This window comes from Lithobates pipiens, unplaced genomic scaffold (genome assembly GCF_037356315.1).
Source record: "Lithobates pipiens isolate NorthernLeopardFrog02 unplaced genomic scaffold, aLitPip1_a1.2 Scaffold_22, whole genome shotgun sequence".
Taxonomy (NCBI): domain Eukaryota; kingdom Metazoa; phylum Chordata; class Amphibia; order Anura; family Ranidae; genus Lithobates; species Lithobates pipiens.
This window is the reverse complement of record NW_027507784.1, coordinates 258,848,248-258,871,036: the sequence shown is the minus strand read 5'-3', so window position 1 is coordinate 258,871,036 and position 22,789 is coordinate 258,848,248. Positions and strand designations below refer to the sequence as shown.

The 22,789-nt window shown below is 44.1% G+C and overlaps 1 protein-coding gene across 1 annotated transcript in view; it reads right to left on the bottom strand.

Annotated features, from left to right (window-relative positions):
* LDAF1 (lipid droplet assembly factor 1) overlaps positions 1-22,789 on the bottom strand; it is a 222,249-nt gene that overhangs the window by 15,019 nt on the left and 184,441 nt on the right. Inside the window, exon 4 of the mRNA XM_077448991.1 lies at positions 14,926-15,064. Coding sequence (XP_077305117.1) covers positions 14,926-15,064 — 139 coding nt within the window. The remainder of the gene's footprint in view (positions 1-14,925; positions 15,065-22,789) is intronic.

The following is a 22,789-nucleotide window of genomic DNA, read 5'->3' as shown; positions in this document are numbered from 1 at the left end:
TAAACAAGTGTGATTTAATTGTACTTTTGTCTTGGTCTGATTCATGGTTTCTGGCAGAAATATTCCTTTAAAGTGATTGTAAAGCTTTGTTTTTGTCTTAAATAACAAACATGTCATACTTACCTCCAGTGGGCAGTTCGTTTTGCACAGAGTGGCCCCGATCTTCGACTTCTGGGGTCCCCTGGTGGCGCTGGTACCTCCTCCCGCTTCGTATAACCCCCTAGGAGAAATGGTCTCCCAAAGGGTTACCTTGCGGGTGCATTCCCGAGTCAGGCATTTGCGGCCATAGGCGTAGAATGCCGCACTCGACCCCACCCCCAACACCTGCATCATTGGATTTGATTGACAGAAACAGGAGCCAATGGCTGTGCTGCTATCAATCTATCCAATTAAGAGCTGAGACAATGGGCAGAGGGGAAGAGCACATCTCCGGCGGGGGAATTACGGGGCTCAGGTGAGTAAAACGGGGGTGGGGCTGGTCAGTGACAGAAGTTTTTTTCACCTTAATGCATAGGATGCATTAAAGATGAAAAACCACAAGGGTTCACAACCCCTTATATCGTGCCTGGGGAGTGTCCTTAGTATGCCTGTAAAGTAGGGCATCTATGTTTATAACAGTGCCACAGCAAAAGTACATTTCTAAAGGAAAAAAATTTAATTCAAAACTGTTTGCGGCTGTAATGTATTGTCAGATCCCGGCAATATAGATAAAAATACCAAAGAAAAAATGAAGTGGATGTCACCCACAAAATCCATACCAGGCCCTTCAGGTCTGATATGGATATTAACCACTTGCTTACTTGGCACTTAAACCCCCCTTCTGCCCAGACTAATTTTCAGCTTTCAGCGCTGTCACTCTTTGAATGACAATTGTACAGTCATGCAACACTATACCCAAATTAAGTTTTTAAAATTTTTTCACACAAATAGAGCTTTCTTTTGGTGGTATTTAATCACCACTGTTTTTTTTTTTTTTTTTGCTAAACAAAAAGAGAATAATGTTTCATTGTTTGTTATACTGATGGCACTGATAGGTGTTATTGATAGGTACCACTGATAGATGGCACTGATGGGTGGCAGTGGTAGGTGACACTGATGAGCAGCACTGTTGATGAGGCACTGATTGGTGACAATACTAGGTGGCAATGTGGGCACTGATAGGCGGCACTGTGGGCACTGATAGGCGGTGCTGGTGGGCACTGGTAGAAGGCACTGTTGTGCACTGGCAGGTGCCACAGGCATATCTTGCGGAGGATTACCTTATTTCCTTGCCCCTTTTTGGAGCCACTCCTAACAATTTATGCTTGGAGGATTAGGATTTCTAGACATAGAAGGTCATTTTTACAGTGGTAAGTGTGCACTTTTACTACTTGAAGTGGCGGTTGTGCACAAGGATCAGTGATGGACTTTTTTTTAGAAGTTAAATTCTATGAAGAATCTTCTGTTCATTTGCATGTATTTTCATTGATAACCAGATATTGAGGTTTCATTTATTTAATCAATTTATTGATAGCTCAGCTCTGAAATGTATGATTTATTGCACTGTGGTAAGTATCTCAAGGTTGGGTTGCTGCTCTGCACATTATTGAAGTTTGCACAAAAGCATAAGCGCTGTTTATCTGCACAAATTTTGTATGGCAGGAATGCCTGAATTACAAGACTGGCAGAACAGAATAAATCCTTTGACAGTTAAAACAGTTCATATGTATGCATCCATTAATTGTGCATTTAGCAGTTTGCCAGGGGTTTCTTCCCACATAAAGGAAGCCTAATGTATCAAAGAGGCAGAACTAAGTAATTTTTCACAAACACCAGTCAGATTTAAACCAGTTTTAGAGGTTTGCGTCTATTTTTTGCACATCAGACAGGATTAGGAATGTTATTCAGCTGTGGACCATCTGTCCCCCCTAGTCAAATGAAGGCCCTATAGAAGGTCAAGGTCTCAGTAGCTGCCCAGTGTTCGCTAAAGCACTCTGCAAGAAAAATTTTTTTTTTCTGTGATTGACTCCCACCTTGAGGGCCCCCAGCACACCTGAAAGAAGGAAAAAATGCAGCAGCCAATGCAAAGTCTTCTATAAGCAAAGTCTCTGCCACAGACTTGGATATAACTGAGGGACGTAGACAAAAATTTTGAGAACTATCATACGGGACCAGTATCTCTACCAGTATCTGTGGATCCATAAAGTGTCCTTCAACTGAGCCTCCAGGCTCCTTCGGAGAAACCAGCCTTACGCATGGCCTTCCCCGAAGAGTCCTCCCCTGGATGCTTTTCCAGTTGCTGGGCCTCTCCTTAGATGAGACAGCACCGGACCACCCTTGGATCATTAGAGCCTCATATCCATTCAGGCCTGTCCCTGCAGTTGCTTCCCCTCGGGCTATCCAGCCCCAAGGCTTGGAATTGCATGGATCCGCACACCATGCCAGGAGGGCCATGAGGGCTGGTCAGGAGAACCAGGACCAAACAGACAGAAAATATCTTCTGGACTGGAACCCGCGAAACATGTGATTGCAGTACTTTAAATACCACCTCCCAGAATTCCCAGCATGAAGCACTCCCCCTGGGCTGGTTTCAAGAAAAGAATGGCACTCAACACGTCCAGCCAAACTGCTTCTCATACTTGCCGGCAGTGACAGCGACACCCGCAGCCAAGGAGAGCTCAGTGCAATCCAGCTAGACTGGTACTGAAGCCCCAAAACCCAACTGTGATTTTAGGAATATTAATTTTCCACAACATATAGCGTATGCATGTCAGGAGCCAGCGCTACAGTTATTTTGCATATTTTGATAAAAGTAAATACATATACCTGAAACAAAAGACTTTGTTTTTGGATAGAGTAAGGGAAGTTCTGATCCTTGCAATCTCCCCAATGGGGCAATTTACATTCTGTGTCTGCTTACATCACACTGCATATCAGCAAAATCATTTTTCTACTCCAATCTTTGCTACTATATTTTCCATATTTATGTTTGACAATAAACCTTGAAGTATTGAGCAATTGTGTATTTATTTTATCAAAAGCTAATACTATATAAAATCCTATGAAAAACTAATGCTACACATTTTTAACTTATCCTCATTAGGTATTTTGTAGAAAAGCAAATCTTAAAGGATGACTGTCTCATTGTTGTGACAATCACTTTGGAGTAACATAGAATTTAGTTTTATGATGTTACAATTTTTTTCTATGTAGCTCAATCTTAGATAAATGATCTCACACAAACGATGACAAGAGCATGTATTACATGGTAAATGCATTCCTGCCTTCACTTCTATTTCCTTTTAGAGATCAGTATGTTATTAATAGTGTTGGTTGTATTGCACAGCAGGAATTTTTATCTTCTGGGTAACAAAGAAAGGAGGTAAAAACGTTAGCGGACAACACAACTGATTCAATTCTAAAAAATGTCACCCTTCACCACCGGGACAGCTTTTCATTGTTTGTGATGTATTACCTCCGCACACATTTTAGATTCCTGTGTCAACCTGCATCATCTTTTTGGAAAAGAAAATATATATATTTGTTTTTACAATATATTGAGTCATTGCATTAGTCATTACGTTCTCAGTATATTTTGGAAGCGTTCACTTCAGTTCAGAGTGAGGTTTTATGACATGAACTTTGAATGTACACCAGGGCCGTCTTTAATATTGACTGAGCCTTGGGCAAACATTTTCATGGGCCCCCTCTTAATGCATATCCTTACCTCTCAATGATTGGTTGAAATAGGTTAGTGCACAGCATTACTGCTCACTGATTGGTTCCTAAAGGTTACAGCACATCTCCTCACTGCCTACACATCATGGACTGGGGAGATGAGGGGACCCATCAATAGACTCCTAACTCCTAGGAATCCTAGGACTCCTGGGATCAGTGGCAATGCTGGGGGAGGAGAGGGGGGTGATTAGTGGCAATGCTGGGGGTTTGATGGGATCAGTGGCAGTGGTGGGGGGATGGGATTAGTTAGGAGGCAGTACACTGACAAATTCTGATCACCATGTAGAGCAAAGCTGTAAATCTTTGGCAAGTATATAGTGGGGGATTCTGCCAATGTAATGGGGAATTTACAATGACCACCAATGTGAGGGGGGATTCCACTGACCATCAATATGAAGGGGAATTTGCACTGACCACCATGTAACAGGGGATTTTACGCCACCTACAAATAGAAAAGAGGGATTTCTGACACCAATGTAATGCAGCGGTAGAGGACACAAGAGATCGACACTCCTGCAAGTTGGTTTCTGCACTGAATTTAGCTGGTGACTCCTTGATCAGAGGAGCAGGAGAGATAAGCATTTACATTCTTCTTTACAGGTACATCATTTTACATATTCAGGTTAGCAATAGTTGCTTTTTTTTTTAAAACAAAAAACATGTTATACTTACCTACTCTGTGCACTTGGTTTTTCACAGAGTAGCCAGGATCCTCCTCTTCTTGGGTCCCTCTTCCGCGCTCCTGGTCCCTCCCTCCTGTTGAGTGCCCCCACAGCAAACAGCTTTCTATGGGGGCACCCGAGCTGAGTCATAGCTCCCTGTGTCCATTCAGACACGGAGCCGTGACTCAGCCCTGCTCCATATCTCTCCTGATTGGCTGAAAGATTTTGATTGACAGCAGCAGGAGCCAATGGTGCCACGCTGCTGTCTCAGCCAGTGAGGGGGGAGTCCCAGGCAGCTTAGACACTCCTGCAACATTGCTGGATAAAGACGGGCTCAGGTAAGTAATTAGGGGGGCTGAAGGGGGCTGCTACACACAGAAGGTTTTTAACCACTTCAATACTGGGCACTTAAACACCTTCCTGCCCAGACCAATTTTGAGCTTTCAGCGCTGTCGCAATTTGAATGACACTTGCGCGGTCATGCAACACTGTACCCAAATTAAATTTTTATCATTTTTTTCTCACAAATAGAGCTTTCTTTTGGTGGTATTTGATCACCTTTACGTTTTTTATTTTTTGATAAATAAAAAAAGACCGAAAATTTTGAAAAAAAATATATGTTTTTTTTTGTTTCAGTTTCAAAACTTTGTAAATAAGTACGTTTTCTCCTTCACTGATGGGCACTGATGAGCTGGCACCAATGAAGTGGCACTGATGAGGTGCATTGATGGGCACTGGTATGTGGCACTGATATGTGGCACTGTTGGGCACAGATAGGTGGCACTGATGGGCGACACGGATGGACACTGATAGGTGGCACAAATTGGCACTGATAGCTGGCACGGATTGGCATGGATAGGCAGGATGAATGGGCATTGATAGGCAGCACAGATGGGCATGGATAGGTGGCACAGATGGGCATGGATGGGCACTGCTAGGTGGCACGGATGGGCACTGATAAGCGACATTATATTGCATTGTTTTGTACTGATGGATGCCAGTGCCAAACAATAATGCATGCCAATCAGTGATGCCCATTGTGGGCACTGATTGGCATCCATTGTGGGCACTGATTGGCATCCATTGTGGGCACTGACTGGCATCCCTGGTGGTCTAGGGTGGCATCCCTGGTGGTCTGGTGGCATCCCTGGTGGTCTGGTGGCATCCCTGGTGGTCCAGTGTGGGCATCGTCAGTGGGGCTGTGCTGATAATCGATCAGCACAGACCCCCCTGTCAGAGGAGCAGCCAATCGGCTCTCCTCTACTCGCGTCTGACAGACGCGAGTGAGGAAAAGCCGATCACCGGCTCTTCCTATTTACACTGTGATCAGCTGTGATTGGACAGAGCTGATCACATGGTAAAGAGTCTCCGTCGGAGACTCTTTACCGAAATCATAGTTGCAGGGTGTCAGACTGATACACCGCAACAACGATCGCCGCGGCGCGCATCGGCTCAAAATCCTGAGGACGTCCTATGACGTCTGGTCAGGATTTTGAAACCACTTTGCAGATGTCATTTGCCTATTGGTGGCCGGCAAGTGGTTAATCTTAAATGCATAAATTGTATTAAGATAAAAAAAAACTTCTGCCTTTACAACCCCTTTAATTTTAAATAGAGTGGGGAAGAACCATAACTTCTATCTTGTTCCTTTTGGACATTTTTCACTTCCTATTTGGTGAGTGTGACAGGAAGTGCTGTACTGTTGGGTCATCAGCAGCACTGAAGTACTGTACTGTTTGGTAATCTTGGCAGAAGCCTAAGGGAATCTTTAATAATAATAGGTACACCAACAGCAATAAAAACCTGGTACTGTATATGTTCTTACCTAGATTTAGTTTTTAACCAGAGTGCCATGGCACACTGGCGTGCCGTCTGGGTTCTACGAGGGTGCTGTGGCAAAATTCCACAAAAATTGGTAACAAGCAGGCAGGTGAATCTTTTTTTGATACACAAAGCCACAAGTTTTTATTTTTCAGCATTACAACCTTGAGCAACATGCAAAGCAGGTGTCTTTGTCCTAACAACTGATGACATCATTCGTTAAGGAGCACCTGCACAATGTCCTCTTCTTCCCCCCACCCCCACACCCCGTTGCATCAGTATTGGGGTCAAATTATCTGCATGATGGAAAGAAACAGAGAGAAGAGAAATGTAGGAATACTAGTTCGTACCATTGTGAAAAGATTTACCCCCCTTCATGACCAAGCCATTTTTTTGCGATACAGCACTGTATTAATTTAACTGACAATAGTGTGGTCGTGCGACACTGCACCCAAATAAAATGTATGTTTTTTTCCCCCCACAAATAGAGCTTTCTTTTGGAAGTATATGATCCCCACTTCGGTTTTTATTTTTTGCGCTATAAACAAAACAAGACCGGCAATTTAAAAAAAAAAATTTTTTACTTTCTGCTATAAAACACATCCAATAAAGAAATTTTAAAAATGAAATTTCTTAATTAATTTAGGCCAATATGTATTCTGCTACATATTTTTAGTAAAAAAATTCCCAATAAGCATATATAGATTGGTTTGCACAAAAGTTATAATGTCTACAAACTGGGATATTTTTATTTATTTATTTTACTAGTAATGGCGGCGATAAAGGACTTTTTGGGGACCAGTGACGCCAATACAGTGATCAGTGCTAAAAATATGCACTGTCACAGTACTAATGATACTGGCTGGGGAAGGGTTAAACATCAGGGGCAATCAAAGGGTTAACTGTGAACCTGACCAGTGTTTCAGTGTACTGTGGGAGGTGCTTTTACTTTGCGGGAACACAGGATCCATGCCTTCCTTAATGACAGAACGGCAATCTGCCTTGTTTACATAGGCAGACCACTGCTGGTCTGTCTCTGTGCTTTTCATTTAAAAGGCTTTAATTTGCTTTAAACTCACATTTGAGCAGTGGTATACAGGCATGGGTTGTATGGTTCTGTTAGCTGTCCTGGGTGTTCCCCCGGTTCCAGCTGGGCAGCAGTGATGGATCAGTCCCCGGCCACTCTGGTGGCGTCCGTAGGTCTGAGGCTGGAGGAGATCAAAGCAGCCAAGTCAGCAGGGCACCTCAGCTGCCACATCTGGCTCTTGAGAACAGGGGACATGACTTGGATTGCTCGCATTCAGAGCATGATGAAGGAGCATGCATGTTCCGAATGCGAGCGCTCACGCCACCCCCTCAGAGCTACAATACAATACTTGCTTACAATACGCTAAACAGCACAGAGACAAGCCTCAAACCTTATGGTACAAAGTCGTTTGAAATGATGAGACCAAAATTTTACTTTTTGGCCACAACCATAAACCCTACATTTGGAGAGGAGTCAACAAGGCCTATGACGAAAGGTACTGAGGGGGATCGCTGATGTTTGGAGATGTGTGAGCTACAAAAGGCAAATTTGGTCAAAATTGTTGGCAAGATGAATGCAGTATGTTATCAAAAAATACCGGTGAAACATTTTCATCAGCCAGGAAGCTGCGCGTGGGACGTATTTGAACATTCCAACATGACAATGATCTAAAAACACAAGGCCAAGTCGACCGGTCATTTGCTACAGCAGAATAAAGTGATGGTTGTGGAGTGGCCATCTTAGTTTCCTAATCTCAATATCATTGAGCCACTCTGGGGAGATCTCAAATGCGCAGTTCATGCAAGACAGCCCAAGAATTTACAGGAATTGGAAGCTTTTTGCCAAGAGGAATGGGCAGCTTTACCATCTGTGAAGATAAAGAGCCTCATCCACAAATACCACAAAAGCTTTCATTGATGTTAAAGGGTGCAATACACAGTATTAAGAACTAGGGTATGTATACTTTTGATCAGGGGTCATTTGGGTAGTTTCTGTTGCCATTATGATTTTAAAAGAGTAAACTCAGTTGATTGATAATAAATGGTTTCAGCCGAACACTAATCATGAGTGAAAGAAACATCCTTGTGTTATCATTCATAGTCTCTGAAAAATGCCCAAGAAATCATAAATTCTGCCAGGGTATGTAAACCTTTGAGCACAACTGTATATATATATATATATATATATATATATATATATATATATATATATATATATATATATATATATGCACACATACACGCATACACATATACACACATATACATAGGGATTTTTTTCCCCCTCAGAGAATAGGTGCAGATACTCCCTATTCTGAGTAACCCCTTGCCTCCATCCCCTACCCACCTCAGAGTACTGTCTCTTGGTTCCATCCCCTGTCCATCTCCCAGTCCCACCATTTTTAGAGACTACAGAACCAAGTATTTGTAGCGCACTACTCCATTGGGATCTGCAAAGTTGTTCATTACCTTTATATTAACAGGCCCGTTCTTCCTTCCCATGCAAGCTTCACAAACACCAGACAGTCTTTATATTCTGTAAAGCTTTATTCTTGAACTTGTGCAGATGTTACAATAGTGTAGAGGATACAAGTTGCCTCTATTAATCCTGGTTCCTGTCTCTGATCCTGCGTACTTCCCTTTTGTGAACTGACCAGCATCACGCTGAATAATACTGTGAGTTGTAGATTCCAAAGTCCCAGGCCTCACCGCCTAATTCCTTGACTCTTGCAATCAGCCCATGTCAGTTCTGGAAAGTGTCTCTCATTACGTCCTTGGGTTGCACTCCCTTTGATCACTCCCATCGACAGTCCATGCTTCCCACAGAAGGTCGATTCCCAGTTTCCTCTGTCTGCTTTACTCCTACTTCTTCCTCTGCATGGTCCGGTGCATTCCCGGCTGGGACACCCGGTTTCTCCTCTGGAATACATAGAGACGTCTGTTTAGGCTATCTGACGCTGGGGTCTCTGAACCCCCAAGCTTCAAGCCTGTTCCTGCTATCCAGTGCTGGAGTCACTGAACCCCCAGGCCTTCAAGCCTACTCCATGCTGCACTCTCTACATCTTGGGTTCTCTCCTCCTCCCGGAAGCATGTGACCCCCAGCTTATATACGAGTCCTGCCCCTGCCAATACAATTTAATGCTTGGTCCAGAGCTCTCCACATAAGCTGCCTGCCACTCCAGTCCCAAATCCTGTCTCCCTTCCAGAAAATTTCCACTGAAAGGCTGAGGGGACTTCCTTGAGCCAGAGTAGGTGGCCACACCCCCTCTATTTTAGCACTCCCCTCTCCCAAATAAACAACCAGGCCTAGAAAAGCTCAAGGCCCTGGCCAACTTTACCTATCACTATTCACAAAAACCCTATTGAGCACCCACCTAAACAGGGTGGGCACTACATTCACCCCCCTCTGAAATCACAACTGTCCTCAGTTGTGGAAGAAAGAATCTACAAACCTGAGAACTATCCTATTCCTTCTTTCCCTTTGAAAGAACATAACGAGGCATCTCATTCTCCTTTGGTGTAAATGTGTATAGCATAGGAGTTACATGAGCAAAATATATACAAGCAATACAACATCAGATCTGTACATCACATTCAACAGTACCTAACTATAGGTCCCTATAGTTAACAGTCCATACAAGCGAAACCAGAGCACTGCTCCCGAAAGAGGAATACTCTGGTTGCCGCAGTTCTTCATCTGTTTTCTTCGAACAGGATAGACAGCCGCCCCATCCGAATGTTCCTAAAAGAAACAAAGAAATTATATACATCCTATTCTACAAGCTAACTAACAAAGTGACACTTCAACCTAAGAAGGGGGAGTTTATAATCCTTAAAATCGGCTGACGGACTGATCATAGAATCAAGTTGGCATGGGTACTTCTGTCAGGACTGTCATCCCCTCAAAAGAAGTCTAGAGGACTCCTGCAGGATGCAACCTGAGCAGACAGGCCATAAGGATATACATATATCCATAGGCCAAACTAGTTTTGGTTTGGCTTCTAAACAAAAGTCCTATTTTTTTTCAAACAAAATAAAGGGGAAAATGACAGGGTCAGCCCACTGTAGTATCCATAACAATCCCTTGCTAGGCACTTGAAGCTGTAGCCCTGTATAGGCAGTCAATGGGATAACCCACCCTAACCCAGCTGCTTACTTGCAGTCTATGAGTATCTTCCAGTATATCTGTGGCTACCTCTCCTGCAGTCCCGTTTACAGATAATACCGGGGGACCAGCAGTCTTTTACTAATGTCTCCTTCCCCTCTTACCGAGATGGAGTAGCTCTGGGTATGCTGTCCCACTTTAAAGACCAAGACTCTGTCCTTGTAGATTGCCCTCCCAAGCTTCCACTCCCTGTAAATGTCTTGAAACCTGACCCACACTTCACTGTCAGGTGTCCTTTGGGGCTTAGGGACATGTAAGTAGTCCCAGACCAGATCACTCTCCTACTGTTCCCAGGAGGCCTCAACTGTTTCCATGACCTGAGCTGGAACATACGGGTAATCAAAACCCCACTCCTGTGCGACTCTCCTCTGAACATCCCTCTGGAATCTGGACAGTCGTGGCAACTCCTTAGGCTTTCCCCGCCCAGGCAGAACACATGAGTCCGGGGCTCTGATAGCCCATTGTTGATAGGTGGATGCTCGGTTATGAGGAACATCTGTTGAGAGTCGGATGGTGGGTACTGGGGGTTTTGGGAAGGTGGACATGCTCTCCGGAGCTACGGTGGAAGCTCCTGCAGAGGTGGAGCTTTCCAGAAACCATTCATCCTCCCCACTGGAATCACCTTCTTCTGGAGATGACCATACAAATAGATGCTCCATGGACCTGTATCTGTCCAGCCCCTCTGGTGACCCCCAGTCTATAGCCCGGCCCTTGCCTACCCTGTCTGACTCACCCAAGGGATCCCCTTCTATCAACCGTGGCTCCTTCTGGATGGGCTCAGCAAGGGGCTTACTTTGAGCCGGTTCTTCAGGGTTGACTGTCGGAGCCTGCCGGCTCCAGGTCTCAGGCCAGGCCACAGCCTTCCCCAACAGGTCCTACCTGAACCTCCGGTTTCTCCGATTCCCTTGAATCAGTCGGGAGCTCCTCTGCCACAGACGCAGGTGACACATGACCCTCTCCGGCCCTCCGAGTCATCTGGGCTTGAGGAAACCAGAGTCCGATAGTAAAGCTGGCAAAGTAATACTGGATGTCCTGCTGTACATGTCCCAGGCATGTCAGTTGCGTCCCACAATGCCTACACCGGGCCCAGGCGTTGACTCCCATGGTGGGTTTCTGACAGCCGGGACATAGCATACAGAGTCTCTCCACACCTCCGATCACTTAGATCCAGCCCTCCGGTGAGTTCCAGGCGAATACCGGTGTCCACTCTGAACTGGTCCTGCACTCTGAACACTCCTCGCCATCTTTCTCCTCCGTGTGTGTGGCGCGTGGCACGCTGGACGCTGGGATCTTTTCCTCCTGGGCGTGGCTCCAACTCTTCACTTGTTGGTCCAATGTGCAAGTAACTGTAACTTTACAGTTTCTTGATGCACCCCAGCGACACCTGGTGGCAGGCACTGTAGAATTGCAGGTTAAGGCAGCAGTCACTATTTCACAGTGAAAAAGTCCCTTGTGATGTCCCAACTGTAAGGAACCAACTTCTCCGTAGTTCCTGGCCACACCGCCCCGTGTCCGTGTTTCCAAGGGCAACAGTGACATCCACAAGCCCTATCCACATTTCCAACTATGATAGCAGGACAATTTTTGCAGACAGTGGCGGTTGTCAGTTCTATCCCGACACCAGACACCTCTGTAAAATAATGGCACGGTGCCGCTTGTGATGGTCACGTCTGACTACACGTTACAGTCACTGAATGCTGAAATCTTTCTCTTTGTTGCTATGGGTAATGGGTTAACAGTAAAGATAATCTCGGTGGGACCTCCATGTAGCGCACTACTCCCTTGGGAGCAGCAAAGTTGTTCATTACCTTTATGTTAACAGGCCCCGTTCTTCCTTCCCATGCAAGCTTCACAAACACCAGACAGTCTTTATATTCTGTAAAGCTTTATTCTTGAAATTGAGTAGATGTTACAAATGTGTAGAGTATACAAGTTGCCTCTATTAATTCTGGTTCCTGACTCTGATCCTGCATACTTCCCTTTTGTGAACTGACCAACATCACTCTGAATAATACTATGAGTTGTAGTTTCCAAAGTCCCAGGCCTCCCTGACTAATTCCTTGACTCTTGCAATCAGCACATGTCAGTTCTGGAAAGTGTCTCTCGCTAGGTCCTTGGGTTGCACTCCCTTTGCTCACTCCCATCCCACTCAATAGATCCCCTACCGCTAGGAACAATAAGACCCCCAGCAACAATAGACCCCCCAGAAAAAAAGACCCACAAGCAACAATAGATCTCCCAGTAGCCAGCATTAGGAGACCCTTGCCTCAACAGTGGATCCCTACCAGCACTAATTGATCCCTCCCCCCACCCAGCAACACAATTCCCCACCAGCAACAATAGATTCCTCTGGCGACAACAGGCCCCACCAGAAACAATAGATCCCCGCCACCAACTATAGATCTCAGCAACACTGGATCCCCAATTAGCCACTTTCAATAGACCCCCAAGCACACCCCTTTATGCCAGTACTGTAGATACATTCAGTGCTGGACCTGTATTCCCCTGCTCTCCCGCTGAAAAAATGCCCTGTGTAAATGTATACACACACATACCTATACAAACACACACACACAAACATATGCAAAAAAAACGTAACTTATCAAAAATGCAGTGAGGCCAGTCAGTGAGCAGAGTGTGGGTGAGGACAGCCAGTCAGTAGAGTGGACAGCGAGGACAGCCAGTCAGTGAGCTGAGTGGACGGCGAGAACAGCCAGTCAGTAAGCAGTGTGCGGCGAGGACAGCCAGTCAGTAAGAAGTGTGCGGCGAGCACAGCCAGTCAGTAAGCAGTGTGCGGCGAGGACAGCCAGTCAGTAAGCAGTGTGCGGCGAGGACAGCCAGTCAGTAAGCAGTGTGCGGCAAGGACAGCCAGTCAGTAAGCAGTGTGCGGCGAGGACAGCCAGTCAGTAAGCAGTGTGCGGCGAGGACAGCCAGTCAGTAAGCAGTGTGCGGCGAGGACAGCCAGTCAGTAAGCAGTGTGCGGCGATGACAGCCAGTCAGTAAGCAGTGTGCGGCGAGGACAGCCAGTCAGTAAGCAGTGTGCAGCGAGGACAGCCAGTCAGTAAGCAGTGTGCGGCGAGGACAGCCAGTCAGTAAGCTGTGTGCGGCGAGGACAGCCAGTCAGTAAGCTGTGTGCGGCGAGGACAGCCAGTCAGTAAGCTGTGTGCAGCGAGGACAGCCAGTCAGCAAGCAGTGTGCGGCGAGGACAGCCAGTCAGCGAGCAGTGTATGGTGAGGACAGCCAGTCAGCGAGCAGTGTCCGGTCAGAACAGCCAGTTAAGTGAGCAGGGTGTGGTGAGGACAGCCAGTCAAGTGAGCAGGGTGTGGTGAGGACAGCCAGTCAAGTGAGCAGTGTGCAGTGAGGACAGCCAGTCAGTGATCAGTATGTAGTGCGAGGGCTGGGAGCAGTTCTCCAGTTCTTTGTGTGCAGTGTAAGGGTTGAAGCAGCACAGGTAGAGTATGGAAGGAATTCCTGCAGGGAAAAGGATAAATCTCTCCCCATCAGCCACTTACCACATGGCTGGAAGCAGAAGATTCCCAGACTACCATCTTACCTTTGCTTCCTTCGAAGTTTCAGCTGTTCGATCAGCCAGAGCAGCCACATGGGAGTGGGGAGGGGAACTCGGTCACACACCCACGACCTCCTTAGCCCAGGGAGACACTGCACAGCTGAGAGTCCCTTCCGGCTGCGAGCCTCAGCATGTGTGCCAGGAACATTTCAGCCAGGGGAGAAAGTCAAAAGGCAGACCTTGCGGACCCAGTTACAGGATGGTCACAGAGATGGGGGTGAAACCAAGCACCCCTCCTGGAGCTGCCCCTGAATTAGGCTGTGCCAGGCACACCTGGCACACCCTTGCGCACACTTATGGAAGTAAACTATCTGTAAAGTGAGCCACGCACAGAAAAAAATAAAAAAATAAAACACATACTTACATGCTTCTGCTAAGTGAAGTCAAATACTGTATCCCTAACATGTTGTTTTATCCAAGTGGCTCAATGCAGATAAAACTGGCTGTTTATAAATTCAAATGACAGTATAATTACTACACTATAATTATACAATCTGTGTGCCCTCTCATGCATTCTGCAAGTTCATCCATAGGAGAAATAGATTTGAAGGAATTAATCCGATTCCTTATTAGCATGAGTGTAGTTATCTACAACATAAAGAAGGTGGAACATAATCCATGGAACATCTCTGGGGTCTACTGATGCATACTAAATTCATATACCCTATCCTGTGGTTTTCTTTTTTTCCTTTATATAGAAAATGGGGAATAGTTTTGTCTTGTTTGTTTATGGCAGGTTAATTTATTCTGTTCATGCATCAGCTCATTCCTTATCTCTCAAATACTCTAGAAATGCCCCAAAGGGAAAGAATTGCTTCCTAAAGTAAGACTGTGCTTACTAAAATTCTTACAGCTTTAAATACTACAAAATGTGAAGAAAAAATAGTGAAAACACCATAAAAACACCAAATTAAAATGAATTATTAAAAAAATCAATTTGGTTTTATAGCATATAAAGGGCTTACCTGGCTCTGTGCATGTAGTTTAAAATGCTAGATATGGCAAAGTAAGAGATGCTGAGCACTCCTGATACCCCAAACGACAGAATCACGAGTCCACACAGGACACAAAGTAATGTTACTCCTCCCACTGCTATAACAATTCCTAAGAAACATAACAAAAACAATGAGATAGCACAAAAAGAACAGCACTGACAACAGCATAACTGCTAACATATTTAAAAAACAAAAATCTTTTCAACACATCAAGATTACATTTAAAATGCAATTTTAAAAGTACAAATCTATAACAGACAATCAGAAATATTTTTTCACTGTTCTAAATACAAGATTCTGAAATGTCATTGCTGTATGTTACGTATAATAATTGATCGTTGCAATGTCTTATACAAATTTTCAGTTGAAAAGTGGATATGTCAGAATTTTGGTGGTGCTCATTTAGTTAATGTCTGTGACTATGCAGGGATTGAGGGAAACTACCTAATGAACAAACAAAAACTGCTCTTCTCACTTAAATAAAACTACTGTGTATCCTCCATCAGGAAGTGAGAGTAAAGTCTCATAGACACGATCAGATTTTCGTCAGGGAATTGTGTGATGACAGACTGTTTGCCTAAGATCCGACCGTTAGTATGCTCCTTCAGACAATTGTTGTCCAACTTCCCACCAACAAATGTTGGATGGCAGGCTAGCAAATTTTCAGCAGAAAATGGTCTGTTTTGAGATTTTCGTATGGTCTGTACACAAGTCCGTCACACAAAAGTCCAAAGTACAAACACGCACGCTAGTAATCAATGCTTACCAAACATAACATTAGAAGAAGGTGCCCAAAGGGTGGCACTCAATTTCTTCATTGAGGCCATGGGGCATTAAAGTATTAAGTGTGTAAATCCAGAAAGTTTCTTGTTTACACAGGCATTGGAATCTTTCAGCTGGTGTATATTTATCTGGTATATATTCAATAATCCATACTTGGAGAGCAGAGGTGGCATGTGGATGGTGAGTGTTGAAATGACGTGACACTATATTGTGGACTTCTCTCCTTTACTGCCCGATGGTGTTCCACGAACCTAGCCTGCAGGGCTCTAATGGTTCTACCAACATATAGCATTCCACACGGACAGGACAGGCAGTACACGTGTCATGGAGCAATGATAAAATGAGTTAAGAGTGAACGTTTTGTCGTTGGCAACAAAACTTTTTTTGCCATGAGAAATGTATGAGCAAGTAAGGCACAAAATGCACTTATTACAACGAAACATACCTATTAATGGGATTAGTGCGAGTTGTTTCAGGATAGTTGTCTTGGTTTGAGATTTCATTTCACTGGGCGCAATTTTACTTTTAACTCTCGGGGCCTTGCGATATGCAAACTTGGGTAATGTGGGGAGTGACGTGGTTAGAATGGGATCTTGTGTTAAAATGGACCAATGTTTTTTAAAAACATTTTCCATTTTCTTATGGTTAGCATGATATTGTGTAATGAATCTAGTGACAGACTCAGAAGTATTTTTTACAAAATGGGCATGTTTCTGTGTGATATGCAGAACATGCTTAATCCAAAAGATGGGGGGGATAACCTTTGTCAAGGAAGAGAAGGCGCTGTGTTTTGTAATCGTCCAATCTAGTGCAATTGTGTCTCAGATGGTGGCATTGGCTCTTCTGAACATTTTGAACCCATCTGGGGCGATGGCAGCTAGTATGATGTAAAAATGAATTTCCAGCTGTGGGTTTAGTGTAATTTTTAATGGTTATTAACTGATTGGTATGAAAGAGCTCTAAATCTAGAAAAAAACATATGGATGTGGGGTCAACTACTGAGGTGAAGGTAAGACCGAAATCATTGGCTTTACAGTAAGCAACAAATTCTGTGGCTGATATAAAGAAATTAGAAATAATCAAACTATGTCCGAATATCCCTCCCTCAGCAGCCACGATAAAATTATTTGCAAATAGCAAACAAAAATATAAACAGCAGCTACTATCACAAGAATAAACAGTCCAAAATGAGGTCACAGAAAAAAAAGAATTATTTTCTAAAACATTAGTAGCACTCTAAAAGAACAATTTAACAATTAACAGGTTGTTGAAATAAACTTAGGTGATTCACACTCAAAGTCCACTATCTGCAAACCCAGAAACTAAAGATCCAATTTAAAACTCTTAGTCAAAAAGTCCATTAATGTGCAGAAGTGACTGTGCCAAAGGGAAAACACATACAGACAGGGTTTAATAGTGATTCCAGCGTGGAGCAAATTCCTTCACACCCCTCCTGTGCAGACCCCTGCAGGTATTCCACTTACCAGACCCAGCTGGTTTGCACACTTATCAAAAACACAAATGTACGGTCTCAATATACTGGGCGTCTTTTATCTATATTAGGCTTATAATCAGATAAAGAAAACGACATAGCGTAATCCAGTCCAACTCTATTTTATCAATTAAAATATATCCAAGAATAAAACACTCACAAACATGTCATCAAATAAAGGCATGTAGGTATATCGTCTGTCCCGCGGTGTTCCCGGGAAGGCAAGACAAGTCCACATCCGGCACAGTAGGATGCTGCGTAGCAACGCCCTGATGCGTTTTCATGTATGAAAATATTGATGCATATCCCACTATTATTATAGGTTATTATAGGTAATTTTTTCTGATGCTAATTGAGCGATATATATGGACCGATCTTGATCGTGCGATTTTAATCGGGCCGAGTATGCCTATTTTATCAGCGCCGATCAGATTTGTCGAATTTTTATATTTATGCTTATTTTGATTTGTACATTTGTATAAGGTATGTTTTTATTTTGAAATGCATACTAGTTTGTTTTTTGCTAATAGGATGCTAGGAAATTACTTAGGTATTTTAGCAGTCTTATATATTATTACATTGTTAGTCACACATTGCAGACAATTGCCGTCGAGCAGTGAGCACCCTCACACTGCACGTGACCGCTGGAGGAGGGGTTCTCAGATGCGGTTGTGTATTTAATGTGGAGAGCTGCAATGCGTAGCCACACCCTCTGACGAAAGTGATGACTGAAACGCATCAGTGCGTTGCTAGGCAGCATCCTGTGTCGGACATGGACTTGTCTTGCCTTCCCGGGAACACAACAGGAGCGGTGAAAGGTTAGATAAGATTGCGCGACAGACGATATACCTACATGTCTTTATTTGACGATATGTTTGTGAGTGTTTTATCCTGAGATATATCTTAATTAATAAAATAGAGTTGAACTGGATTACGCTATGTTGTTTTTTTAGTTGATTATGAGCCTAATACAGATAAAAGACGCCCAGTATATTGAGACCGTGCATCTGTGTTTTTGATAAGTGCGTAAACCAGTTGGGTCTGGTAAGTGGAATACCTGCAGGGGTCTGCACAGGAGGGGTGGTGAAGGAATTTGCTCCACGCTGCAATCAATATTAAACCCTGTCTGTATGTGTTTTCCCTTTGGCACAGTCACTTCTGCACATTAATGGACTTTTTTTAGTGTTTTAAATTGGATCTTTAGTTTCTGCGTTTGCAGATAGTGGACTTTGAGTGTGAATCACCTACAGTAAGTTTATTTCAACCACCTGTTAATTGTTAATTTCTGTGACTGAACTCAAGGGGCCATCCCAGATAAGGATATCATCAATATATCTACCGTAGAAGACCAGGTGTGCAGCAAATGGGTTATTAGCCCAGATACACCTGGTCTCCCACAACCCCGTGGTCAAGTTGGAGTAGCCTGGAACAAAATTGACCCCCATAGCTGTGCCTTGTTTTTGAAGATAATAGTCCCCCTCAAACAAGAAATAGTTATGTTCTAGATGTTCTATGTTCTAGAATAAATGAAACAGAGCTATCTGAAATAAATCTGCTATAAAAAGTTGTACCACATCCCCAGAAGGATAGAAAAATGGAGAAACCCCCTAGAAGTGGGACTTTATAGGTACTACCATATTCACATACGTAGGAAAATATATACAAAAAAAATACATAATTACAATATCACAGAAACATATAAATAATCAAGAATGCATAACAATACACAAAAAATCATGGATAGGTATAATGGAGTAACCCAAACCAAACGACGTTTCAGAGATGAGTCGTATTCTCCTTCATCAGGGTTTTTTTTTTCCAGGTAACACCATATCTAAAAGATTTAGACAAGGAAATCAGCCAAAAAAAAAAATCACAACTAAGATTGTTGTAATGCCATTTGATAGTACAATGCATATACTTACATCCTAATCAATCCAAAAATGTTTAAAGCTCACCATTTTGAGAATTGTCAGACATTTGGGGTGGTGTATGTCCTTCAATGTGACTGTTTTTATATTGGGAAAACCAAGCTCCCCTTGTGGAAGAGAGCCTATCGCCACATTTGTAGTATACAGGTCTGTAATACTGACCTGCCTTTGGGGAGACACACCACCTTAGTCCATCAGGGCATTTTTCCTAGGGTTACATTTTTGATCCTGGACCGTATCCACCCCAGTCCGAGGGGAGGGGACTGGAATAAGAGTCTCCTCCAGCTCGCACTGAGGTGGATACATACCTTGAAGGCTACTTGCCCCCCTGGCCTCAATGAGGCCGTTTTCTTTAGACCATTTTTGGAGGGGTTCAACTCGGGAGGAATGGAGAAATAACTGGGGTCTGTCTGTATGAATATGTCTGTTTCCATCTGATCCAGTGTAGCATGAACATTCTTTACCGTTTGCTCATTGGATTTTCTTTCATATATATCCTGATCTCCTATTTCATACCCACACTACTGGGCAATTATTCCCTTTACTTTATTTTATTCTATTTTGGACTGTCTTTTTGGTTTGCCGTTTCTTTGCACAATGCGGTGGAGACGCTGACGCGGGGTTCCTCTTTATTCTGTCCTCCATAGACTATGTATATTGCTTCGATTTAACTCTAGCTTTATTTACAGCCATTTATCTTGTTATATCTTTTCTCCTGTCCCTTTCATGTGCGCCCGGCGCGGGGAGACAGTCCCCGTTCGGGTTACATAGTGAGGGTAGGATCTTTCACCTTTTACATCTGGTGTTTTTTCGCCCCACTGGTTTTCATGGCTATTTGAGCCGCGCCCATGAGTTGGCCCTGCGTCCTGCCCCTCCGCTGTGCTGTGTATTGTTATGCATCCTTGATTATTTATATGTTTCTGTGATATTGTAATTATGTATTTTTTTGTATAATAAAACATTTTTTATATATATTTTCCTACGTCTGTGAATATGGTAGTACCTATAAAGTCCCACTTCTAGGGGGTTTCTCCATTTTTCTATGTTCTAGCATAGGGTATAGAGGTCTACAAGGAGCAGACGTCCAAGGAGATCCACTGGTAGGAGGGCTCCCAAGTATATGGATGTAATAATTCTATTATATGTGTACCATCTCTAATATAGGAGGGAAGGGCCTGTGCCAGTGGTTGGAGAAAATTATCCATGTATAGGGAGTAACTGGAGGTTATACTATCCATGGAGGCAACTATAGGTGGATTATCAGTACTTTTGTGAATTTTCAGTAAATGGTAGAAATATGGAACCTGGAAAAATGGTTTACGAAAAAAGGCTGCCTCTGTTTTGGATAATATGTCCTCTGTCTGAGCGTTAGTCACTATCTGGTTGGACTCTACAGTGAGTTTGGGTAGGGGATACATTTTCAGTCTCTCATAGGTAATGGTTATAGTTATAGTCTGAGAGGGGACGAGCTGCTTCTCTAAGGTAATCCTTTTTGTTCTGGATCACAATACCACCCTCTTTATCGGCAGGTTTTGTGTAAGGCTGACCTCAGGTCAGCCTGTATTTATAGGAGGAGTTAGGCTGCATAAAGCCTGCCCTCCTTTGCCTCCTCCCTTGTGGTCGTAGGCTCTCATGTGAGCAGATGCATCTTTTCCGGGTCAGGGCAGGTCACGTCGTCACTTCCTGTTTTTGGCTAACAGAGTAGCAGCATGGTCGGCTGCATGGAGCTTGCCGGTTCTCTCTCCCGGTGGTCATGGTTCTGGTAGGTGGGCGGGTGGCATCAACGGAGGACCCGCATCGGATTCCACCCGTCCCGCTCAGGTACTGGCCTGATCAGGGGGGGGGGGGGGGCAGCCTAATCGCAGGGAGCATGAGCATGGTGGCTCGGGGGGGGCTGCCCTGGGTGATATTTTCATTTTTTTTGCTATCTCCAATCACTCCCCCCGAGTACGGCATGTGCTGCTCTTGTGGTTTTGGATCCTGGGGTTGTTTAAGGGAGGATACAGGTGTGCATGCTCTGGGCTGTTTTCTGTTGATAATGGTGCATAAACTGTGTGTGCCGGTGAGGACGCTGAGTTTTGTGTATGCAGGGCAGCATGGCTTTGCAGGGGGGGTGGGACGGGGCTGGAGGAGATTCAGGCCTTCCAGTTGGATCTTTGCAGCACAGTAACGCTGGTGGGGACAGTGGGTATTGGGCTTATTTCGTTCCATAAGGGAGAGAAGGGGGAAGTTCATCCTTTCGTTTCAGGGCAGTGGGGGGAGCTGTGCGAGCCTTTCCTTGGCACACCATCTGCCAGATTGAGGTACGTCTGGATCCTCGGATGTATGGTGCAGCAGGGCTTCTTGTTGGTGTGACATTTGTTCCGGGCTGCATGTTGCAGTTGGGGCATTTTGGCCGTCATTGGTGCAGTGTTATGGGGCCAATGTGTCTGATGTAGAGCTTGGGCGCCCAATGATAAGGTATAACCATACAAGTTCCATTTTTTTAAATGCACACTTTGGATGTTTCATGCACATAAGGGGCTCTTTCTGCTGTTCTACACGGTGATAGACATGTAGGTCCCCTGTAGTGTTCATCATGGGAATGAGTCCGTCAGGTCCCATCATGCCATGAGATGATTTGCACAGTGCTCCTCATTTCCTGTGCATCTCACATCGGCCTCGTCTATTTGACAGCGGCTTCCAGCCTTTTTTTTTTCATTTTAGTGCAGTGAACACAGGTTGCCCTTCCATATATCACTTATGTATCTGGCAAAGGTAGGGTGTGTGTCTCTGGGGTGGGTGCTGCCTCTATGGCTGTTTTTCAGGGTTATTTTGCGTGCTCATGCAATTTTATGCGCTCATGCAATTTAGGGTTTCATACGCAATTTTTCATTTTCTCATGCAATTTATGGGTTTTCTTACGCAATTTACGTTTTTTTAGGCAAGTTACAGTTTTTAGGCAGTTAACGTTTTTCATGCAAGTTACGGTTCTCGTGCAAGTTACGGTTCTCGCGCAAGTTACGGTTCTCATGCAAGTTACAGTTCTCATGCAAGTTACGGTTCTCATGCCTCATTCATGTTTCTTAAGTTTGTTATGTTTCTTAAGTTTTCATGTTTCCCGTGTTTTCTTGCATTTTCAATGTTTCTCGCCTTTCCCATGTTTCTCGCCTTCTTACGTTTCTCATGATTCCCATGTTTTCTTACGTTTCCCGTATTTCTTACGATTGCTGTATGTCTTACGCTTCCCATGTTTCCAATGTTTCTTACGCTTCCAATGTTTCTTACGCTTCCCATGTTTCTTACGCTTCCCATGTTTCTTACGCTTCCCATGTTTCTTACGCTTCCCATGTTTCTTACGCTTCCCATGTTTGTCATATGCCTTTTCATGTCATTGCCTTTTCACTCGCTGCATTCACGTTAGCTTGTGCTTACATCCAGGATCTGTCACGTCTACAGATCCATACAGGCTGAGGTTTCGTTTTTAATTGATTGTCGTCCCACAATCTTCTCGCCTGTAGTCCATACGTCATCCGTGCACTTTCACCATTACACCTTTACTACTACCCACCACAGTCTGTGGGTACCTTGGCCCTGAGTGTTCGTTTTTTAATTTCCTGTCTTGGCGCTGCAGGTTGCTCGGGCTCAT